Below are 19,068 nucleotides of genomic sequence, written 5' to 3' on the forward strand. Positions count from 1 at the left end.
TGCTGCTACCTTTCAAAAAGAGAAAATCGACCGTAATTTGAAGAAATTTTGTTCGTATCTACGATAAATTTATTTATGATAAATAACGATAAATTTATGAATTTATGCTCAAAGTGACACCTGAAAGGGTTGATCCACGGAAGGTTATTCCATGAACAAATTGGTATATCATTTATGAGTGATAAGCGAACTCAAACAAAAGATTTTGGTGATTTTTCTCATTAATTGTGAACTGGAATTGATACCATTATTTTTTGTGGATTCAAACTTAGTTAGCATCCAGAAGTGTGTAAATCTTTTGAATGAGAAAGTATACCGGGCGTTGGATTTATTACAAATATTGAAATATTTAGATAAAGGTTGGAACCATATATTGAAAGAAGTAGTCAAATACTTGTTTATTTTTCCTTAAGGATATCGATTTCAAAATATTTATTTCATCTTCAGACCTATGCGTCAGTTTTGAAATACAAGTACCATATTATTTTCATCAATACCTTCAACTGAGCCATTTACACGAGTATTTATTTGAGAGTAGTCAAATCAGAGCATCAGGTTTTGATTTTTAGATTATAAGGGAAAATAAAGAACTAACTTTCCACAAGGTAAGTTATTAATAGTTTATTAAGGGGCAGAGCTAAGCGAAAGGGGGAGCCGATGGTGTCCGTCCGTCCGTGAACACAATAACTGTCAAACACTTGGGCCGATTTGGTTCCAACTTTGCACAGTTTACCTATATATACCACATGTAACAAGCCTATTGAAAATGGGTCAAATTCAATGACCCCGTAGGGACACACCGAGGTACTCTGCCACTTTTTTAGATCCACTTTAGGGGTTTATTAAAATTATGGTTTGATGGCCGATGGGGGTCCAAAATTTTAGGATTTTTTTTAATCTATGTTTCATTGCTAAGGCTTGTTTTAAAATTTTCATTAAGTAGCGTGTAATTAAAAAAAAGTGACGTTTGAGCTTTATTTTAATCCCCTATTTTTTCTTATTAAGACACGTGAGTTTTGATCCGGTAAGTGAAATCTAATTATGATTTTGCATGCTTTTGTTATCCGTCGACACGTTGATCTGCCATTATTCGCATTGTTTAGATTACTTGAGCACCATAAATGTTTATAAATATTTTACCTATTCATTCATCGACGCATTAAGTATGAGTTCAACTTAGCATATATGCAGGTTAAATTATTGGGTGCGTGGTTGTTGACTATCTTTTAGTTAGAAACTGGTGTTTATCGACACCAGACTAACCAAGAAAAATTAATTAATAAATGTGAACCCTATTGCGAAAACAACTCCTCAAATCATGCTGTTAGTTAAATCTCTCAATAACTTGAAGTAATAGAATAAGCACATCGGGTTGAAATATAAAGCGCAAAGGTCATATGAAATAAAAATGAAAATTTTAATTTTCCCATTTATGCTAGATTCGCACAAAATTCACGTTTGATTTGCTTAATTCCTTAAAACTACTTAAAAATAAGGAGTACTTATTTATCAAAAGGTAATGGGACGAGCTTCAAACAATGCATTTCTTTCTCCTACTCCCGTAAATTGAAGTTATTATAGTTTGTTATTCTTAAAACCCAAATAAGTCATTTTTCTTTATAGATGCAAAAGTTTCACAGTAACTGCAGTATCTTTCTTTATAAATATTCTCGTCCATCAATTGGGAAACGTGCACGATACGAGGCAATAAAATAAGTTATTAGATGATTAGCATGTCACAGGATCGCTACAGGGTGTGTGACGTACAAATTACAATAAATTACCCTAAAAATTTAAACCTAAAGGGATTACAAGCGAAGATAGCTGAGTTCGTCCCGACCAATTGAAACTGTCTAAAGTTGAATAAATTTTAGAACGTAATTTCGTGCTCACATCTTATGAGACAGACGTTTACGCATGGTTTCAAATGGTAAACATTAAAAATAAGAATTTATACTTAGGTACAAGATAATTGACACAATTTGAAACCCATGCTGATTGATGACTTAATTATGTTTTATTATTATGTTATGCAACATTCTTCGGTGAATGTGTAAAACACGTTTTTGAATTTAAGTAGCCATTTAAAAGCCCCACGAGAGCGCAAATGCTTATAACATCTAATTAAATATTCGAGGAAAGAAACGTACCTATGGTTTCCAGGTACATTTTAATTAAAAATATTTAATTAGATTTTAAAACGTACCTGTTTAGTGTAGTAAACTGTTATAATTAGATGGAATCGGTGGATGACGTAAAAGTTTTGGCTCCCTTGAAAATACCACCAAAATACTGGTGATATTTTCTGTTTTTGGACGTGATACTATAAAGTAGCTCTGTAACTAGGAAATAATAATGATGCACTAATTACAGTTTGTCGGTGACCAAATTACATTGCCTGTAGTGGCATTAAATAGATTAACTAAACGCGAATTCGTATAACACTTTATAATCTACCATTAGATCGGCCGAGTGACGTTGGATTATGTATGTAAATTACAATTACCAATATTAACTTAAAAAAGCTTTGAATACAAATTAAACGTCGTTAGTAGATGCCAACCTTCTTTTTTTGCGACGAAAGCTTGCGTAATTAGAACATTGTTTCATCAGTTATTGATCAGCGACTCGGTACAATCGTCTGCTAATTAATATCTGACTGTTGCCAGTGTTACCAATTAAATCGAGTATACCAGTCTTGTAGAAATAGAGCTAATGTATGTCCGCTTTGCATTCAGTGGTTGGACAGACAGCGCCGACATTGCTGGAAATTTACATAGACGAACAGCTTTTATTAGTGTAACTTAGTAGTTCTTATAATCAAAATTTTCCCTATTTTAATTGGTAATTCAGGCGGAAATCAGAAATCAATATTCTCTTACATCTCCTCTTTTGTCGTATTAATTAGCGGCGAATATCTTCAGTTAAAGGAAGGGACGCATTAGGATACTAATGGCTGCGAAGTGCAAACAAAAAGGAATTCCGCTTACAAAATTGTACCTACTCGACATATGCTGGCTTAAATAAACGTTTACAATACCAAGTAATTTTCAGGTAGTCTAATAAATGTAACATAAATTCAAACGGTGAGTAATTACAGAATACGTCTAGCAAAGTGAGGTAAAATTAATATAATGAATGCTGTTTCTTTAACGACGTTAATCGGGGCGCAATTTGTAAAGAGCGAAACCTAATCATTCCTAGCTCTGTCATTCGGCGCTTTAATTCCAAGAAGCAGGAATCGCGGTAATGCGATCATTCATCATTCTCCAGGTGTTAAATTGCTGGATGTAGGGATGGAGAAGAAACGTAATCGGTTACATTCTTGAACAATTGTTCCTTTGTATTAAAAAAAAGTATCAAATTAGAAGTAGCGTTTTCAAAGGGCAGGTGACAATTTAGCAATATCATTTTAATACATATTTATGAATTGGGTGACAGCTAAAAGTATATCCAGCCACTTTAGAGTTTATAAAGATTTTAACTGGCACTTTCCTTTTCCTGCTTTGAATTGTATACATTCCGTCTCTTTTCGTCTCATTGTATTTGCCTCCCGGTGCGGTGACTCTGAATGGAGAACTAACTACAAGCCGGCCCGGCCATTGTGCTCTTAAAAGGATAGGAGGAGCAGATATCTGCATCTCGCTTCTACAGTTTACTTCAAACAATAAGAGTGAGAAGGAAGCAGGGACATTTTAACAAAGGCAGTAGGTTTCGGTTTAACTAAGCCCTTTTGGGTCGAGGTCGCTTTACATGAGAAAATATCAGTTGACAGTTTTCAGAATGTCCTGGCCGTGCTTCAAGTAGTCAGTAAACAGATCTGAGGTCCCAACATTTTTTCTAGTCGAGTGGCCGTGCTTGCTTTACTATACAAATATTTATTGCAAAAAGAATTTTGGACAGACTTATACCCAATATAGGGACATGAGTTGAGTATCGACCTTTTTCGTTCGTGAGCGCTCCTATTTCACACATTTTCGTTATCACAGCACTCACATTTTCTATTTGAAGGTTTTGTTTCTTGCGCATACCGCTGCACCTCTTACTCGACATTATTGGCCGGTGGCAGCTGGTGGAGTCTCTAGTGGTTCGAATAATTTATAGAGATAACGTTCATCTAAGAAACGCAAAGTTTAAGGGGTCGACTGTGTAGTAACAAAGCATGATTCCACCCTATAGATCTTGCACGACAGACCGGAATCTGCGGTAGTGTATAGTTAGATCCAATTCAACATATTACGGCTGCTTCCCTGTCATTTTCCCGACACCAAAACCGCCAACACATTTCTCTACTGACAAAACTGATCTCATTTACTCTCCTGGATTGCGCTATAATGGACGTGCACGCGAATGTAAAATCACATTATAGCCTAGGTAATCTTATATTTCGATGGCAGATTGTCCCATACTTAAATGGCACCGCCAGGTAAAAAATTATACACAATACCCTCTATCTATTCAGAACCCGAAAATCACAATGACAAAACTAACATTCACAATAAACTCAATTTTCAATCTAATGCACGACCTCGGTTTATCGCACACAATAGACAAATAAGTCCTTTCAAGTTAGAGAGATTTAAGGAAATCTTTCAAATTTCTGATCGCATTGTTAAGTTTTAAAGTATTTGTCCTTACTCAGGTTTGTGTCGTTCAAATTTAGTCGTCTGTTAATAATTTGAGCTTGAGGTACAGTTGTTTTTATCAACAAGATTTACACAATAGGTACTGCGCATAGATGAAAGGTAACTTTGATCTAGACTGTAAGATACAAATTAGATTTCATATAAAGATACAACAAATGAAATTGGTACAGTAGTATACGTATTAGAATATGCAAATCTCTTTGATGATGTATATTACATGCAATGTTTGAGAAAAGTCAAGTTATAGTCTTCTGTAGAAATAAAAAGTTCATTACCTACTTCGTCAAACCGTAAACTTACATAATATTCTACGCTGTCAAAGGCCATGCTGTACTTAAGCTGTTGTTACCGTTATGAATATCAAAGTTAAATCTGTGAGGAGGAACTTAAATTTGTTTCCTAACCCTTACAAGTGTAGGTACCTACTCATCATATATTCATTTATATAAACGCGCACAAAATCGTTTTTGACTATAGTTTGGTGGTTTAAGTGTTCACAGGGAGCTATATTTTTGCTTTCAATGATTAGTAATCATGCATCTAATTAGGCAACCAATGACATAACGAGATCCTGTTAATACAATCCAAATTTAATAACTACCTACAAATTAAATTACCTACAGCAGTAAATGCAGTGATAGGTTTAATGTCTTTTCCTCGGTCTTTTCTTGAGAAATAAATTAAATATAGGAGTTGAATTTAATAATGATCTTTACATTTCTCTTGGTTATGGTGCAGTTTTCAAGAGTACTGGAAAACTGGTTTCTGGTTTTGCAATAATCTAAGTAGTAAATACAGGGTGAGTTTTTTTAATGTTTAGTGTGGGGATCTCGCGCGCGAGGGATCTCGTAAACCGTAAGACCTACAAAGCCGCTTAAATGGGCAAATATGCAGAAGTTTAAGTAGATGAATTTTCCTTTTCATAGTTTCTTGTAGCTCTAAAAAAGTTATGGTCAAAAACCGAAAAATGTCATTTTCGAAAATGCGCGGGTATGGGCGCCATATTAGATTTTTACGTCACTCAATAGAGTAAAAAATTACAAAACCAGTGATACCAAACACTTAGTGATTCATTTGAGAATCAACCTTGAATTTTCGCCGTAAAGTTAACTATGTATGTTGTATCGCAATAATTCCATGGCTGATTGTGATTGGAACCAAATTCATTCGTTTTTCACTACTAGCGTCCTATGACGTGATTATTAACCTTTTTTCCACTTGTAAAGTGGGCTTTCTCGGCAGTTGTTCAAAGTGGTTAAGTGGACATTATTAACTATAGTAGCCAATAATGAGAACTGTCACGCTGTCACTGTTAGAAATTACAACCCCACATTTCGCTCAATAAACGTCTAGATAAGTTCTCTAAAATGAATAATTGCCACCATCCGTCATCTCCAGAGAAATTAGATACTTAAAATTATCACATTTTGAAAAAATTCGAATGAAATTTCATTTTGAAAATATCTCAATGACAGGACAAAATACTAGTAGGGGAGCTAGCACGAAATCCACTGAACGAGAATGATCAAAATTTTAACCGATGGAGTTCCATTTTGCCCTATCAGAGTATGCTAAAATCGATCGTCTGCCGCCTCAGGTCATACGACTTAAGGCGCTGCGGGTACTTCTTGCGGTACCAATTCTGAAAGGTTGTTTTTCGAGAAAATAAGTTATACACCAAATGAAAACGTTGATAATAGCTCTTAAAAAAATAGTTAAAAAAATCGCGCACATTTGATAACTCCGTAAAAAAACAATTCTTAGTCGGTTTTTCACGAACTTTCTACGAATATAACTAGGTTACCGTTGGAAGAATGAAGCTGATTTTTTTTACAGACCAATGATAGGTACAGCCAATGACTATGAGAGTGTTTCTTTTTTAAATTTTTTCTCTAATTATAAGATATCTTATAATGTTAAGCTAATAAGATAATCTTGTAATTAGAGACAAAATTTAAAAACGAAACACCGTTAAGTCATTAGTAGTACCTATCATGAGTCTGTAAAAAAAATCAGCTTCATTCGTCCCACCGTAACCTAGTTATATCCGTAGAAAGTTCGTGAAAAACCGACTAAGAATTGTTTTTTTACGGAGTTATCAAATGCGCGGGATTTTTTTAAATATTTTTTTAAGAGCTATTATCAACGTTTTCATTTGGTATATAACTTATTTTTTCGAAAAACAACCTTTCAGAATTGGTACCACAAGAAGTACCCGCAGCGCCTTAAGTCGTATGACCTGAGGCGGCAGACGATCGATTTTAGCATACTCCGATAGGGCAAAATGGAACACCATCGGTTAAAATTTTGATCATTCTCGTTCAGTGGATTTCGTGTTAGCTCCCCTACTATACGGCCTGTTTGACTTGTACTTCCACGTACTTGATTGACATGTTAAATTAATAAACAAAAAATTCCGTCCAACCGTTCACTTTCTTATCAATATAATATGTTAATTTAGAGGACTTCAAGTACTAGTAGTGAAAAAAGTAGTATATATACCACGGTAGAGAAGTCTATTACTTATTGCCTTCGCACCTTACACCCCTCGGCGCAAGCGCCTGTAATCTTGGTGCTCAGGCAATAATACGGGACTTCTCTACCTTGGTATATAATGTACTATGTTTGCATGGAATAGTATGAGACTATGCCCACTACACCGTTTAGTTACCGATCAGCACCGTAAGTTTTTTTAACTTAACCGGTGTGCGCAGGCGCAGAAATGATGAACATACGGAAATACATATGACATTTTTTTCGTCATCGACTAGGTCTACATAATGCCCAGTATTCTCCCTCGACTTTTCGTTTCGCACCCTCTTCCTGACGCGTTTGTTTACAAGTACAACCGAGCCAACGGGAACCGTACGGATACGACACGCGGATGCTCCGGTCACTATACCCGTTACTCACGGATATGATACGGTGTTGATACGGTCTAGAGGACATAGTAGTCCGTTATCGTATTAATTTTACATGCCAGGGGGTCAATTTTTGAGATGCGATCGTTTTTTTGCGAATACGCAAAGTTACGTGTACGTAGTTACGAATGTCAAGAAAACAATCAATTTTTGAGTGACAGTTTCTATTATTCGCAACTTTACTTACGATCATCGTAAAGATGCGATTGATAGATTTGACAACACCTGAATTAAAATTGACATTTCGCAAAATTAAATCTAATTTCGTATTTATTCTCATTCCATCTGTTCTATGGTTAAAGAGGTGTATATAATTGTACCTCGTTATTATAATGGACAGTTTAAAAAAGAGAGGTGCAAATGATTCCGAAAAGCAAAAAACTATGCTGGTGGAATATGTGAAAAATAAAGGGTACCGCTCACTAGAGCGAAGCGGCGCGTCGACTGGAGTATAGGTATAATGAAGAAATCGATGCTTTAATAAAAAACGAAATTGCTTCTTTAACAAACCATTACATCTCTATTGTTGCCTTTGTTGTTTTGTGGAGATTATTGTAACGGCTTTCTGGAGTGTTTGGTTCCACATTATTAAAATGTGTTAACAACCAAGAGCGAAGGGGATATCCCGAATTTCCTGTAAAGAATAAGTATTAGTGTAAGGAACTACATTTATTAATAAATGTGTCACACACCCAATACTAATCGATGTAATTGCTGCATAAGACCATGGACACTTGATTGATTCCATAAATAGGAAAACTCAATTCCTCAAAACCTTCCCCTTTGAGGAATTGAGTCGTCTATTTCCTATATGGTTCATCACCCCATTTAGAGAATGGATCAACAACGAGTTTTTTCTGATATAGGTATATCTATATGCATCGTTAGTACCTACTTACCGGATACCTTGCTTTCACATTTAGAATGTTGAGGCTGCTGTCACATATCTAACAACATTTTTGTAACGTTATCCACTCATGTTCCATTCTTTAAACTTACCGACTGCACATTAATAGAGTGGTAACCATTTCGGTTTATATATAAATATTCAGGATGCTCCGGATCCTCAATTTTCGGAGGAAAAATGGGCACATGCGTGCAGTCTATGCACCCTATAGTTCCCGGAAAACCAAATTACGTAAAAAATCTAAAATCTTGAATGGCCAAAATGTTTATCAATTCTTCTATTTTCGATAAAATTTTTAAAATTGACGATCAACTGGTCACTATACTTTATATTCAAAGCAAAACGCATTCGAATATCAAATTACGCCAGCTATCTACCGCTCGCAAAAAAGCGAAGGATATTTTAAGAGCGCGCAAAGAAACGTGCTGTCAAAGTTTGAAACAAACTACTATTCGTATTGTTCCGTATACGTTTCCCATTTGCGAGCGCTCAAAAATTGACCCCNTCAATAATCTGTGATGCCATGGAATTTTATAATAGAAAAGCTACGCCAATATCCGTCATGCCATGGAATGTCTGCTATAAAACAAATCAAATTCTATCAAAAAGTATTATATTTAGAACAGCGAATTCAACATAAAGAAAAACCAAATTACTAAAAACGGTTTCCTAATACAACAATTTACAATAAATGTTCGAATAAGTCTCCATTAAATGCAAGACAGTAACCAAGTCGATCATAAAATCCATTTCGAACGGCTGCTAATTGATAATTGGATATCTTTTTGTTTTAGAAAATTCCATGGCATCACAGATTATTGATAAGATGGGGGTTTTATTTTTCCAATATTCCGTCTTTATTATGCAAAAAATTTAAAACTAATACGGTTTATTGACGTAAAAAATTTGTTTCTACAAAAAACCTTAATACATTTTTGCTCTAAAATAATTTGGGGAGCCAATAATCGCATGTTATGAATTTTACATTGAAATTCCGATGATGCGTTGCGCAAGTCACCACCCTGTATAATGTACTATGTTTGCATGGAATAGTATGAGACTATGCCCACTACACCGTTTAGTTACCGATCAGCACCGTAAGTTTTTTTAACTTAACCGGTGTGCGCAGGCGCAGAAATGATGAACATACGGAAATACATATGACATTTTTTTCGTCATCGACTAAGTCTAAATAATGCCCAGTATTATTCTCCCTCGACTTTTCGTTTCGCACCCTCTTCCTGACGCGTTTGTTTACAAGTACAACCGAGCCAACGGGAACCGTACGGATACGACACGCGGATGCTACGGTCACTATAACCGTTACGCACGGGTATGATACGGGTATGATACGGTCTAGTGGGCATAGTAGTCCGTATCGTATATTTTACGTGCCTGATACGTTCCTATTACGGTCATGATACGGTACGGTGTAGTGGGCAGATACCTTAAAGCGAAAATTCAATATTGATTCCCAAATTAAATACTAAGTCTTTATTATCGCTAATTTTGTAAAAAATTCTCGATCGAGTGGTATAAAAATGCAATATGGCGTCCATAAAAAATAAGAAAGTTGATGTAATTTATTCGAAACCCACAAGTCATAAAAATTTTATTTTGGCACATCAGAAATCTGAGAAAAAATTATTATTAGCTGTAGAAACACACCCTTTTTGCTTGATTTTGTTGCAATTTGTTTGCGTTTGTGTCAAAATGTGTTAAACTATTTTGTATGTACTTACTTATATAGGTACTTAAATCGCTTTACATAAAACTACGCGGAAATATTCATGCAATGGCAATACAACCAAAAGCTTATTTGCGGTTCCGATAATGTCATATAGACAGATTTAGGTATAGCATTTGACGTAGTGTCTCATTACATGATCTTGTAGAAGCTATAAGAACAACCTTGCTAAAGACAGACGTTCATAATCACAAACTTACCTTTGCACATCCCTAGGGATCGACCGATATGGGATTTCTGACCGATATACCGATATCGGCCGACATTGTTATGCCTGAAGGTCGATACCGGGAAAACTGCTTTGGTGTGCAATTATGCTAATATGGGTCGTGGAATTTTGATTGGCAAGGTGCTAGTACATGCTAAACAACTATAACTCATGTTCGACTGATGAATTGGAACTCACTCCCCATAAAAATCATTATGCGGGTCACTCTGTAATTGAGCGCAAGCCTGTCGAGGGTCTAGATCAAGAGAGGGATAATAAACAAATAAGTAAAGAAGAGCACTGAGATTGGGACTTATTGCTGCAATAGAGCGTTGTGTGAATACAGCCAAGGGTGATGACACTGGAATACCCAGGAAGGCTTCAAGCAATGATCGCAGCCTCATGCAAGACAACAAGCCAAAAGGGCCATGCTGAAAGGTTAATTTGCCACTACCAAGATGTGTTTAATTCGAAGAAAGAACTTGCCGGCCGAAGCAATATAGTAACCCATAAAATAGGCACAGGAAATGCCCAACCTATTAAGCAATATCCGAGAAGACTACCATGGGTTACACTTCACGAAACTGAGAAGATCAGCGACATGGTTAGTTAAGGAATAATTGAACCATCCAGTAGCCCTTGGACTTCACCTGTGGTGTTAGTGAAGAAGATTATAGACAAGAAGATTCTAGGCAACTGAACAACGTAACAAAGAAGGAAAGTTACCCGTTGCCCCGAAAAGATGACACCCTAGATACGCTTACGGATTATGGTTTTCCTCCTTAGAAATGAAAAGCCGCTACTGGCAAGTTGGTTTGGATCTTAAACATCGCGAGAAGACAGCCTTTAGCATAGGGTCGGGTTTATGGAAAATTACTACCATGCCCTTTGGATTGTGTAACAACCCCGCAACGTTTGACAGATGTAATGGAACTAGTCTTGAGAGGACATTTTCCGAACAGTAAGTAAAATAGCTTGGCCGTCGGGTTTCAGAAAATAGAGTGACAGTGGATCCTGACAAAATTCGTCCAGTACAAGAATGACTCCATTCAAAACATAAACACAAAATACAGTTTTGACTGAGTTTTCTGCGCCTGTGCACTACTACCGGCGAATTTTTCGTGGATTTATCGAAATTGCAAAGCCGTTGACTAAGTTAACAGAGGAACACAAAGACTTCGAATGGAATTATGAATATGTACGTGTCCATGTGAGAGTAAAACTCTCGAGAGTCGCTCTCGAGAGCTTTGCTCTCAAGTGGACAACGATTTGAGAGCTACTCGCTGCGAGCGATACGTTACTATCCGACAGTAACTCGCAGCGATATCTAGAGTACGTGGAAGTGGAACCGACCGCCTCTCGATAGTGGACTCGCAGAAGTCGAAACAATTTCGTATAGTTGAGAGTGCTGTCAAGTTAACATGTCGAAAAACTGGAGTAAAGACGAAGTGTTGGAATTGATACAGTGCTACGAAGAAAATGAGATGTTATGGAATACTCGATGTACAGAGTACAGAAATCGAGAGAAAAAACAGGCACTCCTGAGAGAATTTGCTATCCAATTTAGTTGTAGTGCGGAAGAAATTCAGAGGAAATTACACAATTTAAGAAATCAGGTAAGTTTATAATAATGATTCCTCTGTTTGATATAATTTATTTCTGAATTGGTTTATACAAGTTTCCCAAGAATTGAAAAAAATGAAGAAGAAAAAAAGTGGCGCAGGTACCGATGAAAATTATACTACAAATTGGCCTTATTTTACTGTGTTAAAGTTTTTGATTCCTACTCTGATACCAAATCAAACTGAATCAAACAGAAGTGAGACTCGCTCATCCATTGAGACACAGCCAGTCAAAGAGGTAAGTGAGACACGTTCTTTTTTAATATTCATATTTATTATGATTATCAACATCTACAAATTAAAATACATTTTATTAAATATGTTGATATTGCCAATCTACTTCACCTGAAGGGGTCATAAAGTATTCTTTAAATTCATCTCTCACTAGTTTCTGTGAAAGCGTACAATTATTTCACTTTCCTTTTTGCAATGGAAAGTATGAGTTATTGGGAATTTCATCTCTCCAGGAACCTGGTATTAGAGTATGCGTTTCAGTATTTTCTGTATCAATCAAATCTTGATGTATATAGTTGCCTTTCAAAGTTTTGTCTGACAATAAATAATTATGGAGTGCGCAGATTGCTTGCACGGTTGTTGAAACTGTCTCTGGGGCAAGCGCAATAGGTTTTCGCAAAACTCGAAATTTATTGGCCATTATACCAAATACATTTTCAATTATTCGTCGAGCTCTCGACAGTCTGTAATTAAAAATACGATTAGGAGCTGGTTGATTCTGATAAGGATACGGCTTCAACATGTACGGTTTCATAGCAAAAGCATCGTCGCCAAAAAAACAGTATGGAACAGGATCAGTTCTACCAGGGAGAGGTGTAGGCTCGGGTAATTCAATACTTCCATCTTCAAGTCCTTGATGCAAAGAACTATTTTGGAATACCCCACCATCCGAAATTCTTCCATTACATCCAACGTCAAAGTATATTAGTTTATAACTTGCATCAGCAACGGCCAATAGAATAATACTATAAGTTCCCTTGTAGTTAAAATAATGACTGCCAGAGTTATGCGGATTTTGTATAGAAACATGTTTTCCATCAACTGCTCCTACGCAGTGTGGAAAATTCCATCGGGAGTGGAATGAATTAGCTATGCACAACCACTCATTTTTTGTGTTTGGAAACTGAAAAAAAAATTTAAATGAAAAATTTAGTTGAAAATAAAATGATGTCGTTTTCTTTTTTCTTTTGTTCCAGATTGAATCACAACTTGATGAGGAAATAAATGTTGTTGGAAACGAAAATACCAACATTACAATTGAAAATAAACAAAAGAAGCGGAAACGTGAGAAAACAGATGTTGATGACCAACTGTTTCGATCAGCAATACAAACCCTGCAAAAACCTCCAGATGAGGATGAGATTTTCGGGCAATATGTCGCGATGGAGTTGAAAGGGATTACAAATGATTTTCTTAAACGAAAACTTAAAAGTGCAATTAGAAGGTCCGTTAATGAGATCGTCGATGAATACGATATGCACATGTATGGAACGCCTTCCACGTCATCAGCATCATTGCCAACATCACCGGCACACGAAGACAGTTCATCATGTGCAGGTTTATTTAAAACATTTACTGAATTGTGAATTATTGGATTTTTGTATTAAACTTCTTGAATAAAAGCCTAAACATTTAATATAAACTTATACCTTTAAGTAAGACTCCTTCAGCATTTCATAAATTGCCACAGTTACTTCCTTTACAATTCTGCCAATTGTGCAAACTGGAATCCGAAATAGATATTGAAGGCTGCTGTAAGAATCGCCTACAAAATGAATTTTCATTGATTCTACGTAGTGATATGTATACATCGGTACTTACCTGTTGCTAGAAATCGAAGGGTAACCATAACTCGTTCATAAACGGGTATCGCCGAACGCATTATTGTGTCTTGTTTAACAATTTGAGGCCCTATTAAATTTATTAAGAATTGAACTTGAACTGCACTCATGCGAACAAAATTTCAAAATTGCTGGGCATCTTCAATATGGAGCTCGGCTATTAATGTAGAACAAGCACCGTGTTTTGCTCTACGTTCGATCCAGGGCTTAACCCAGCACTTTTTTCCCACTTTCGCCATTTCTCTTTTCTTTTTATAAATAATAAGAGCAGCAAGTTTTTCTTTATTACTGTTCATCCTGAGAGTCACGCGAAAACTGATCATGTGGACACGATTCTGAGAGTAGATTGTGCGAGGACTATCCGACAGTTGCTCTCAAGTACTGTCGGATAGCAAAAATTCCTGAGAGTGATCTCACGTGGACATACACCTGAGAGCAGCTATCGAGAGTTACTATCAGAAAAACTCTCACATGGACACGTACCTGGGCTTTTGAAGATCTCAAACAAACTTAGGGCTCCGATGGTCAGCTGTCCCAGAAGAGGAGACTCGTGTTGGACACGGCCAGCAATTTTTTGTAAAGGCCGACAATTATGCCGCATTGCAATGGTTGTTACAATTTAAGATATCAGAAGGTCAAGTGGCTCTAGATGATTGGAAAGATTGCAAGAGTAAGACTTCGCAACAGAACACCGCGCGGGACGTAACCATCTAATGCCGATGCCTTATCTAGAAGACCATAACCTGAGGATCTCGCCACTGCTCACAATTAGAGCACAAATATGAAGAACAACACGCAAGATGCACTGCACTTGTGAATGACAGTTGGGCACACCAAGAACTCCATACAGCTCAAGAAAATTACAGTGATTTAAGTCAGATTACAAATTTATAATGGAAAATGGAAGAGAAAAGGCAAACCTTGGAAGAGGTATCTCGATACGGTCTAGTTTTAATGGCGTACGGATTCAGTGGGGCTCGTTAAGGTTGGAACATGGTCTACTTAAGAAAAAATGATGATGGCACCACCCCCCATGTACAGCTAGTGATGCCGAAGCGCGTCTGAAGTATTACGACAGATACATGATGGTAGGTATATCGGAGAGTGACAAAAACCTGGTTAATGTGTGGGAAGGATTCTACTGAGTAAATTGCAAACAGAATGTGAAGGAATGGTGAAGAAAATATGCAGTTTGCCAGGAACCTCCAGAAGCTACGAATGTGGTGCATGTGAAACCGTCCACTTTGGTAGAATGTACAGTGCATTACTCTGCAACTCAAAGGGCACGTCTTTGTGTTGTCCAGGAACCGGTGAATTGCTTTTTCTTCAAGAATGGAAGATGCACGAGGATGGCGTCGTGCAAGTACCGCACTTAAGTTCGCGTCGAAGTTCGCGTAGTAGAACATGAATTGCCCGGGCCTGTGTCTTTGCTACAACCGTCGTCCGTGTTACGAAACGCAACAGTTTTAAGAGGGGGACAGTGTAGCAAAGATTTCATAAATCTTGATTTTTTGAGTGATTCACAGATAAATTAATTGTATTGACTTTTCGAATTTTACCACTACCTATAGCAACAAGCAACAACAATACCTACTTGTACATTCAAGATTGAAATCGGGATTGAATTGCTTCATTCGCATGGCCTCTTTAAAAAAAGGTGATCTTCGGTATATTAACCATTGCTGAATAACCTCATAACATAACATCATACAATATATTTAAGAACATTAAGTACCTACTCGCCAAATGTAAGTGTTTTGCTAATTCTGAATTAGTCAACACATTTTGTTACCTTATTTGTGTTAGGTACTGGCGAGGGTACTGGTTATGTGAATTACCTGCTACACCAATTATGCATTACGTTTGAATTAACAGTAATAGAAATAGGTACAAACTCCAATTGTCAATCAAGGAACAAATTTATTTTAATGATGTGCTTTCTTCGCATATCGTTTTAATTACAAACAAAAACAATCGGAATTTCAATTATGAATTAGGTAATGGAACAAATGACAAAAAATGGACCGCCTCCTCACAAAACAATAAATTGCACTTAGCTAACGGAATTTATGCTCAAACGATGCTGTACAATATTACAGCGTGACGTGTGAGCTCAAGACCACCTTATAATTTGTCACACGACTTGCATATTAAAGCAAAAAACATTTCTGGCCTCTTCCCAAAACTAAAATTCATTGCTTTATAATTGACAAAGATGTCGTCTCGTGTTTACTGCTGTTTTTGTTTTTCACCAGAAAAGTTATTTGTACCTAATCTTGTAAATGATGCGGTGTTATTTCGTGCGCTTACAGTTCAACATTTTTCATCTCTTAAATGAAATGCTGACCTTGAATAGGTGAAAATGTAATCGCTTTTCTTTGACCAATATTTTTGAAAACACGCAGTCCCTATTTCTATAGCTTAAAATAAATTACCTACATTTAGAAACATGATTTAACAAAGCTAGATAGATATAACCATATAACTCAACGAGGCATAAAATAGTGGTTTAATTTGCACTTAATTAAAATTTTCGTTTGATTATATAGTCATGTGATGCAGCTATTTAGAAATTATAATTAGAGAGCATCGCCCCCTCCTTTATAGAGGTGGAAAACATCACAGAGCACGCCCAATTCCAATGTCCTATTAAAATAAACCGGAAATAATAATATCCCTTCAATTTCTTTCATCTTGTTGTGGAAGTACTTAACATCATCGAACCTTTCGCGCGTTCCGATAATGGTTTCAGTTTCTAATTTAATTCCACCTAAGAGTTTCAATTGCAAACCATGCATTCCCATGAGCCGTAAAGCTCGAAAACTCTATTGAAGGTTGGATAATATAGAGAGCGAAAATTGCCCAAGTTGTTTTATAGGGAGGGCTATACAATCTCCAAAAGAATAGCTAACTACAGTTTTTACGATCAAAGCTGGCGTCATTTGCTCTACTTCCATTTGTGTGTCCTGCCAGTCCTGATAGTCAAATATGATCGTTTGCTAACGACCGCCATTGTGTGCCCTTCAGGGTGTAATCCAGTTTCACCTCACGTCCTTTTTATTACCATACCCTTTCGACGGTTAAACGATCTTCATTCATCATGAACGCTACTTGTGAAACATAAACTTTAGTGTAGGTCTAATTTTCGCATGCTTGCCTACATGTTTAAAAATCTTCACTTAGATGGGAATAAAATTTCTGCGAATTTCAGTTCATTCCATTTGCGGCAATCTGAATTGGAAAGCAAAATGGATATAAAATATCCAGAACATTATGGATTTAGTAAAATTTAAATTTCTGTCGAGACTACAGTTTTTGCAATGTAAAATGGCTGTATGACACAGATAAGGATATTATCATGCATGGGACACACGCATACAAGTCGAGTTAATCAAACAGTGAAAAGTTTATGGGATTCGTTTCAAAACGGGGAATGAAACGCTCTTTAAAGGTCATTAAAATTTGCTTTAAAGTTTCTGCGGCATACAAACGAAAGAAAACCGGCGTTTTGAATAACTATAATAATTTTCAGTAATGCGTTTGTGTGTAATAAATATAAATTTCAGAACCATGCCTTAAAAACGTTCTCCAATATTCTACAGACATTAGCAAAACGTGATGTCATGTTTTTATTATTATATTTATGGTTTCCATGAAAATGTGAAATATCGATATAATAAAGAGGACCACAGTTTTAGAAAAAACAATGATTGAAAGTTGATTCCAAATTGAAATTATTTCATAATGTTTGTTGCTTGACAGAGTTGATGCTCTCGTAGACAGAGTACTTTGTAGTTAAGGCAGATAAAAATGGTCACACCAGCGATTTGGAATTAGCGTTGCGACAAGTTAAACCCAATACTACGCATCACTTCTGTTAATGACCTTTTCCGATTTATACAACAGAGTAGACATAAAATCAATTTAATATCGCCGTACTCAGAATTTGCGAATCCTTACGATCCTTACTTTAAGGGCATAAATGTTGGCCTTTGTACTGAAGGAATTTATATCGTAGAATAAAATTGTAATTATGTCGTCTTCCAAGTGCCGTCAACGAAAATATGGAGTTGGTAGAGGTTATTATGAACAATAATCCCAGCCTAGTCATTTTAATAGTTAAGTATTTTAATCCTCCATATAATAATAATAATAAACAATGCACATAGAAAGAGGGAAACTAACTGAACAAAGCGAACCAGAAACTTTAAACAACGAAATACTAACAAACATGCAGATAAATGAAACATACAAATATTTAGGCATAAATCAAAGCACAACCATTAAACACACATTAATCAAACAACTAAAGGATGAATACAGGAAAAGACTCAATCAAATCCTAAAAACAGGGCTTAATTCAAAAAACCTGTTCAAAGCTATAAACACATACGCCATCCCTATTCTTACGTACTCGTTTGGAATTATAAAATGGACAGATACAGACCTGGAAAACAAACATCTTAACACGAGCACAACTCACTAAACACAGAAAACTACATCCTAACTCAGCAAAAGAGCGCATCACCATCAGCAGACGAGAAGGAGGAAGAGGTTTAATAGATATAGCAGAACTACACTCAACACAAATACAACACTTAAGACAATACTTTCACAATCAAGAACACCTCATTCATGCAGCAATTATACGAGCAGACAAAGGCTACACACCCCTCAACCTTCACGACACAAACATCACTCATCCACACTATCAAACAACACAAGACAAAAAGGAACAATGGTTGCACAAACAACTACACGGTAGACACCCACACATAGTACAAGACGAACTCATCAACACGCTACAAAGTTACAAATGGCTACAAGACGGGATCATACAACCAGAAACAGAAGGTTTTCTAATCGCAATTCAAGACCAAGTTATAGCAACACGAAACTACAGGAAATATATTCTAAAAGAAGACATGGAAAACGACAACTGCAGAAAATGTCACATAGGCAAAGAGACAATAGATCACATCACCAGTGGTTGTAAAATACTAGCAGGAAAGGAGTATACAAACAGACACAATCTTGTAGCAGGCATAATACACCAGGCACTAATACAGAAACACAACACCAATATTGACACACAACCCTACTACACATACACACCAACAGTCATAGAAAACCAAGACATAAAAATATATTGGGATCGAAC

At 36.4% G+C, this 19,068-nt stretch overlaps 2 protein-coding genes across 3 annotated transcripts in view; both read right to left on the reverse strand.

Moving 5' to 3' along the window:
- The window catches only part of LOC116163129 (toll-like receptor 6), a 112,759-nt gene that overhangs the window by 66,300 nt on the left and 27,391 nt on the right, over positions 1 to 19,068 (reverse strand). The gene's annotated exons all lie outside the window — the stretch shown is intronic.
- LOC116163130 (putative nuclease HARBI1) lies at positions 12,413 to 14,098 on the reverse strand. Of its 2 annotated transcripts, XM_031476979.1 has the most exons (3): positions 13,888 to 14,098; positions 13,716 to 13,831; positions 12,413 to 12,749 (listed from the first exon to the last, which is right to left on the reverse strand). In XM_031476979.1, the coding sequence occupies exons 1-3, from the start codon at positions 14,015 to 14,017 to the stop codon at positions 12,723 to 12,725; spliced, it is 273 nt and encodes a 90-aa protein (XP_031332839.1). In that variant the 5' UTR covers positions 14,018 to 14,098; the 3' UTR covers positions 12,413 to 12,722. The 2 variants fall into 2 exon arrangements, with proteins under 2 accessions (XP_031332839.1, XP_031332838.1); XM_031476978.1 differs by having other exon boundaries at positions 12,413 to 13,831.

This window comes from Photinus pyralis, unplaced genomic scaffold, assembly GCF_008802855.1.
Source record: "Photinus pyralis isolate 1611_PpyrPB1 unplaced genomic scaffold, Ppyr1.3 Ppyr1.4_LG2, whole genome shotgun sequence".
Taxonomy (NCBI): domain Eukaryota; kingdom Metazoa; phylum Arthropoda; class Insecta; order Coleoptera; family Lampyridae; genus Photinus; species Photinus pyralis.

Excerpts from the sequence above, each read along its gene's own strand:
- LOC116163130 (XM_031476978.1), bottom strand. The coding sequence starts at position 13,549 with ATGTGCATATCGTATTCATCGACGATCTCATTAACGGACCTTCTAATT.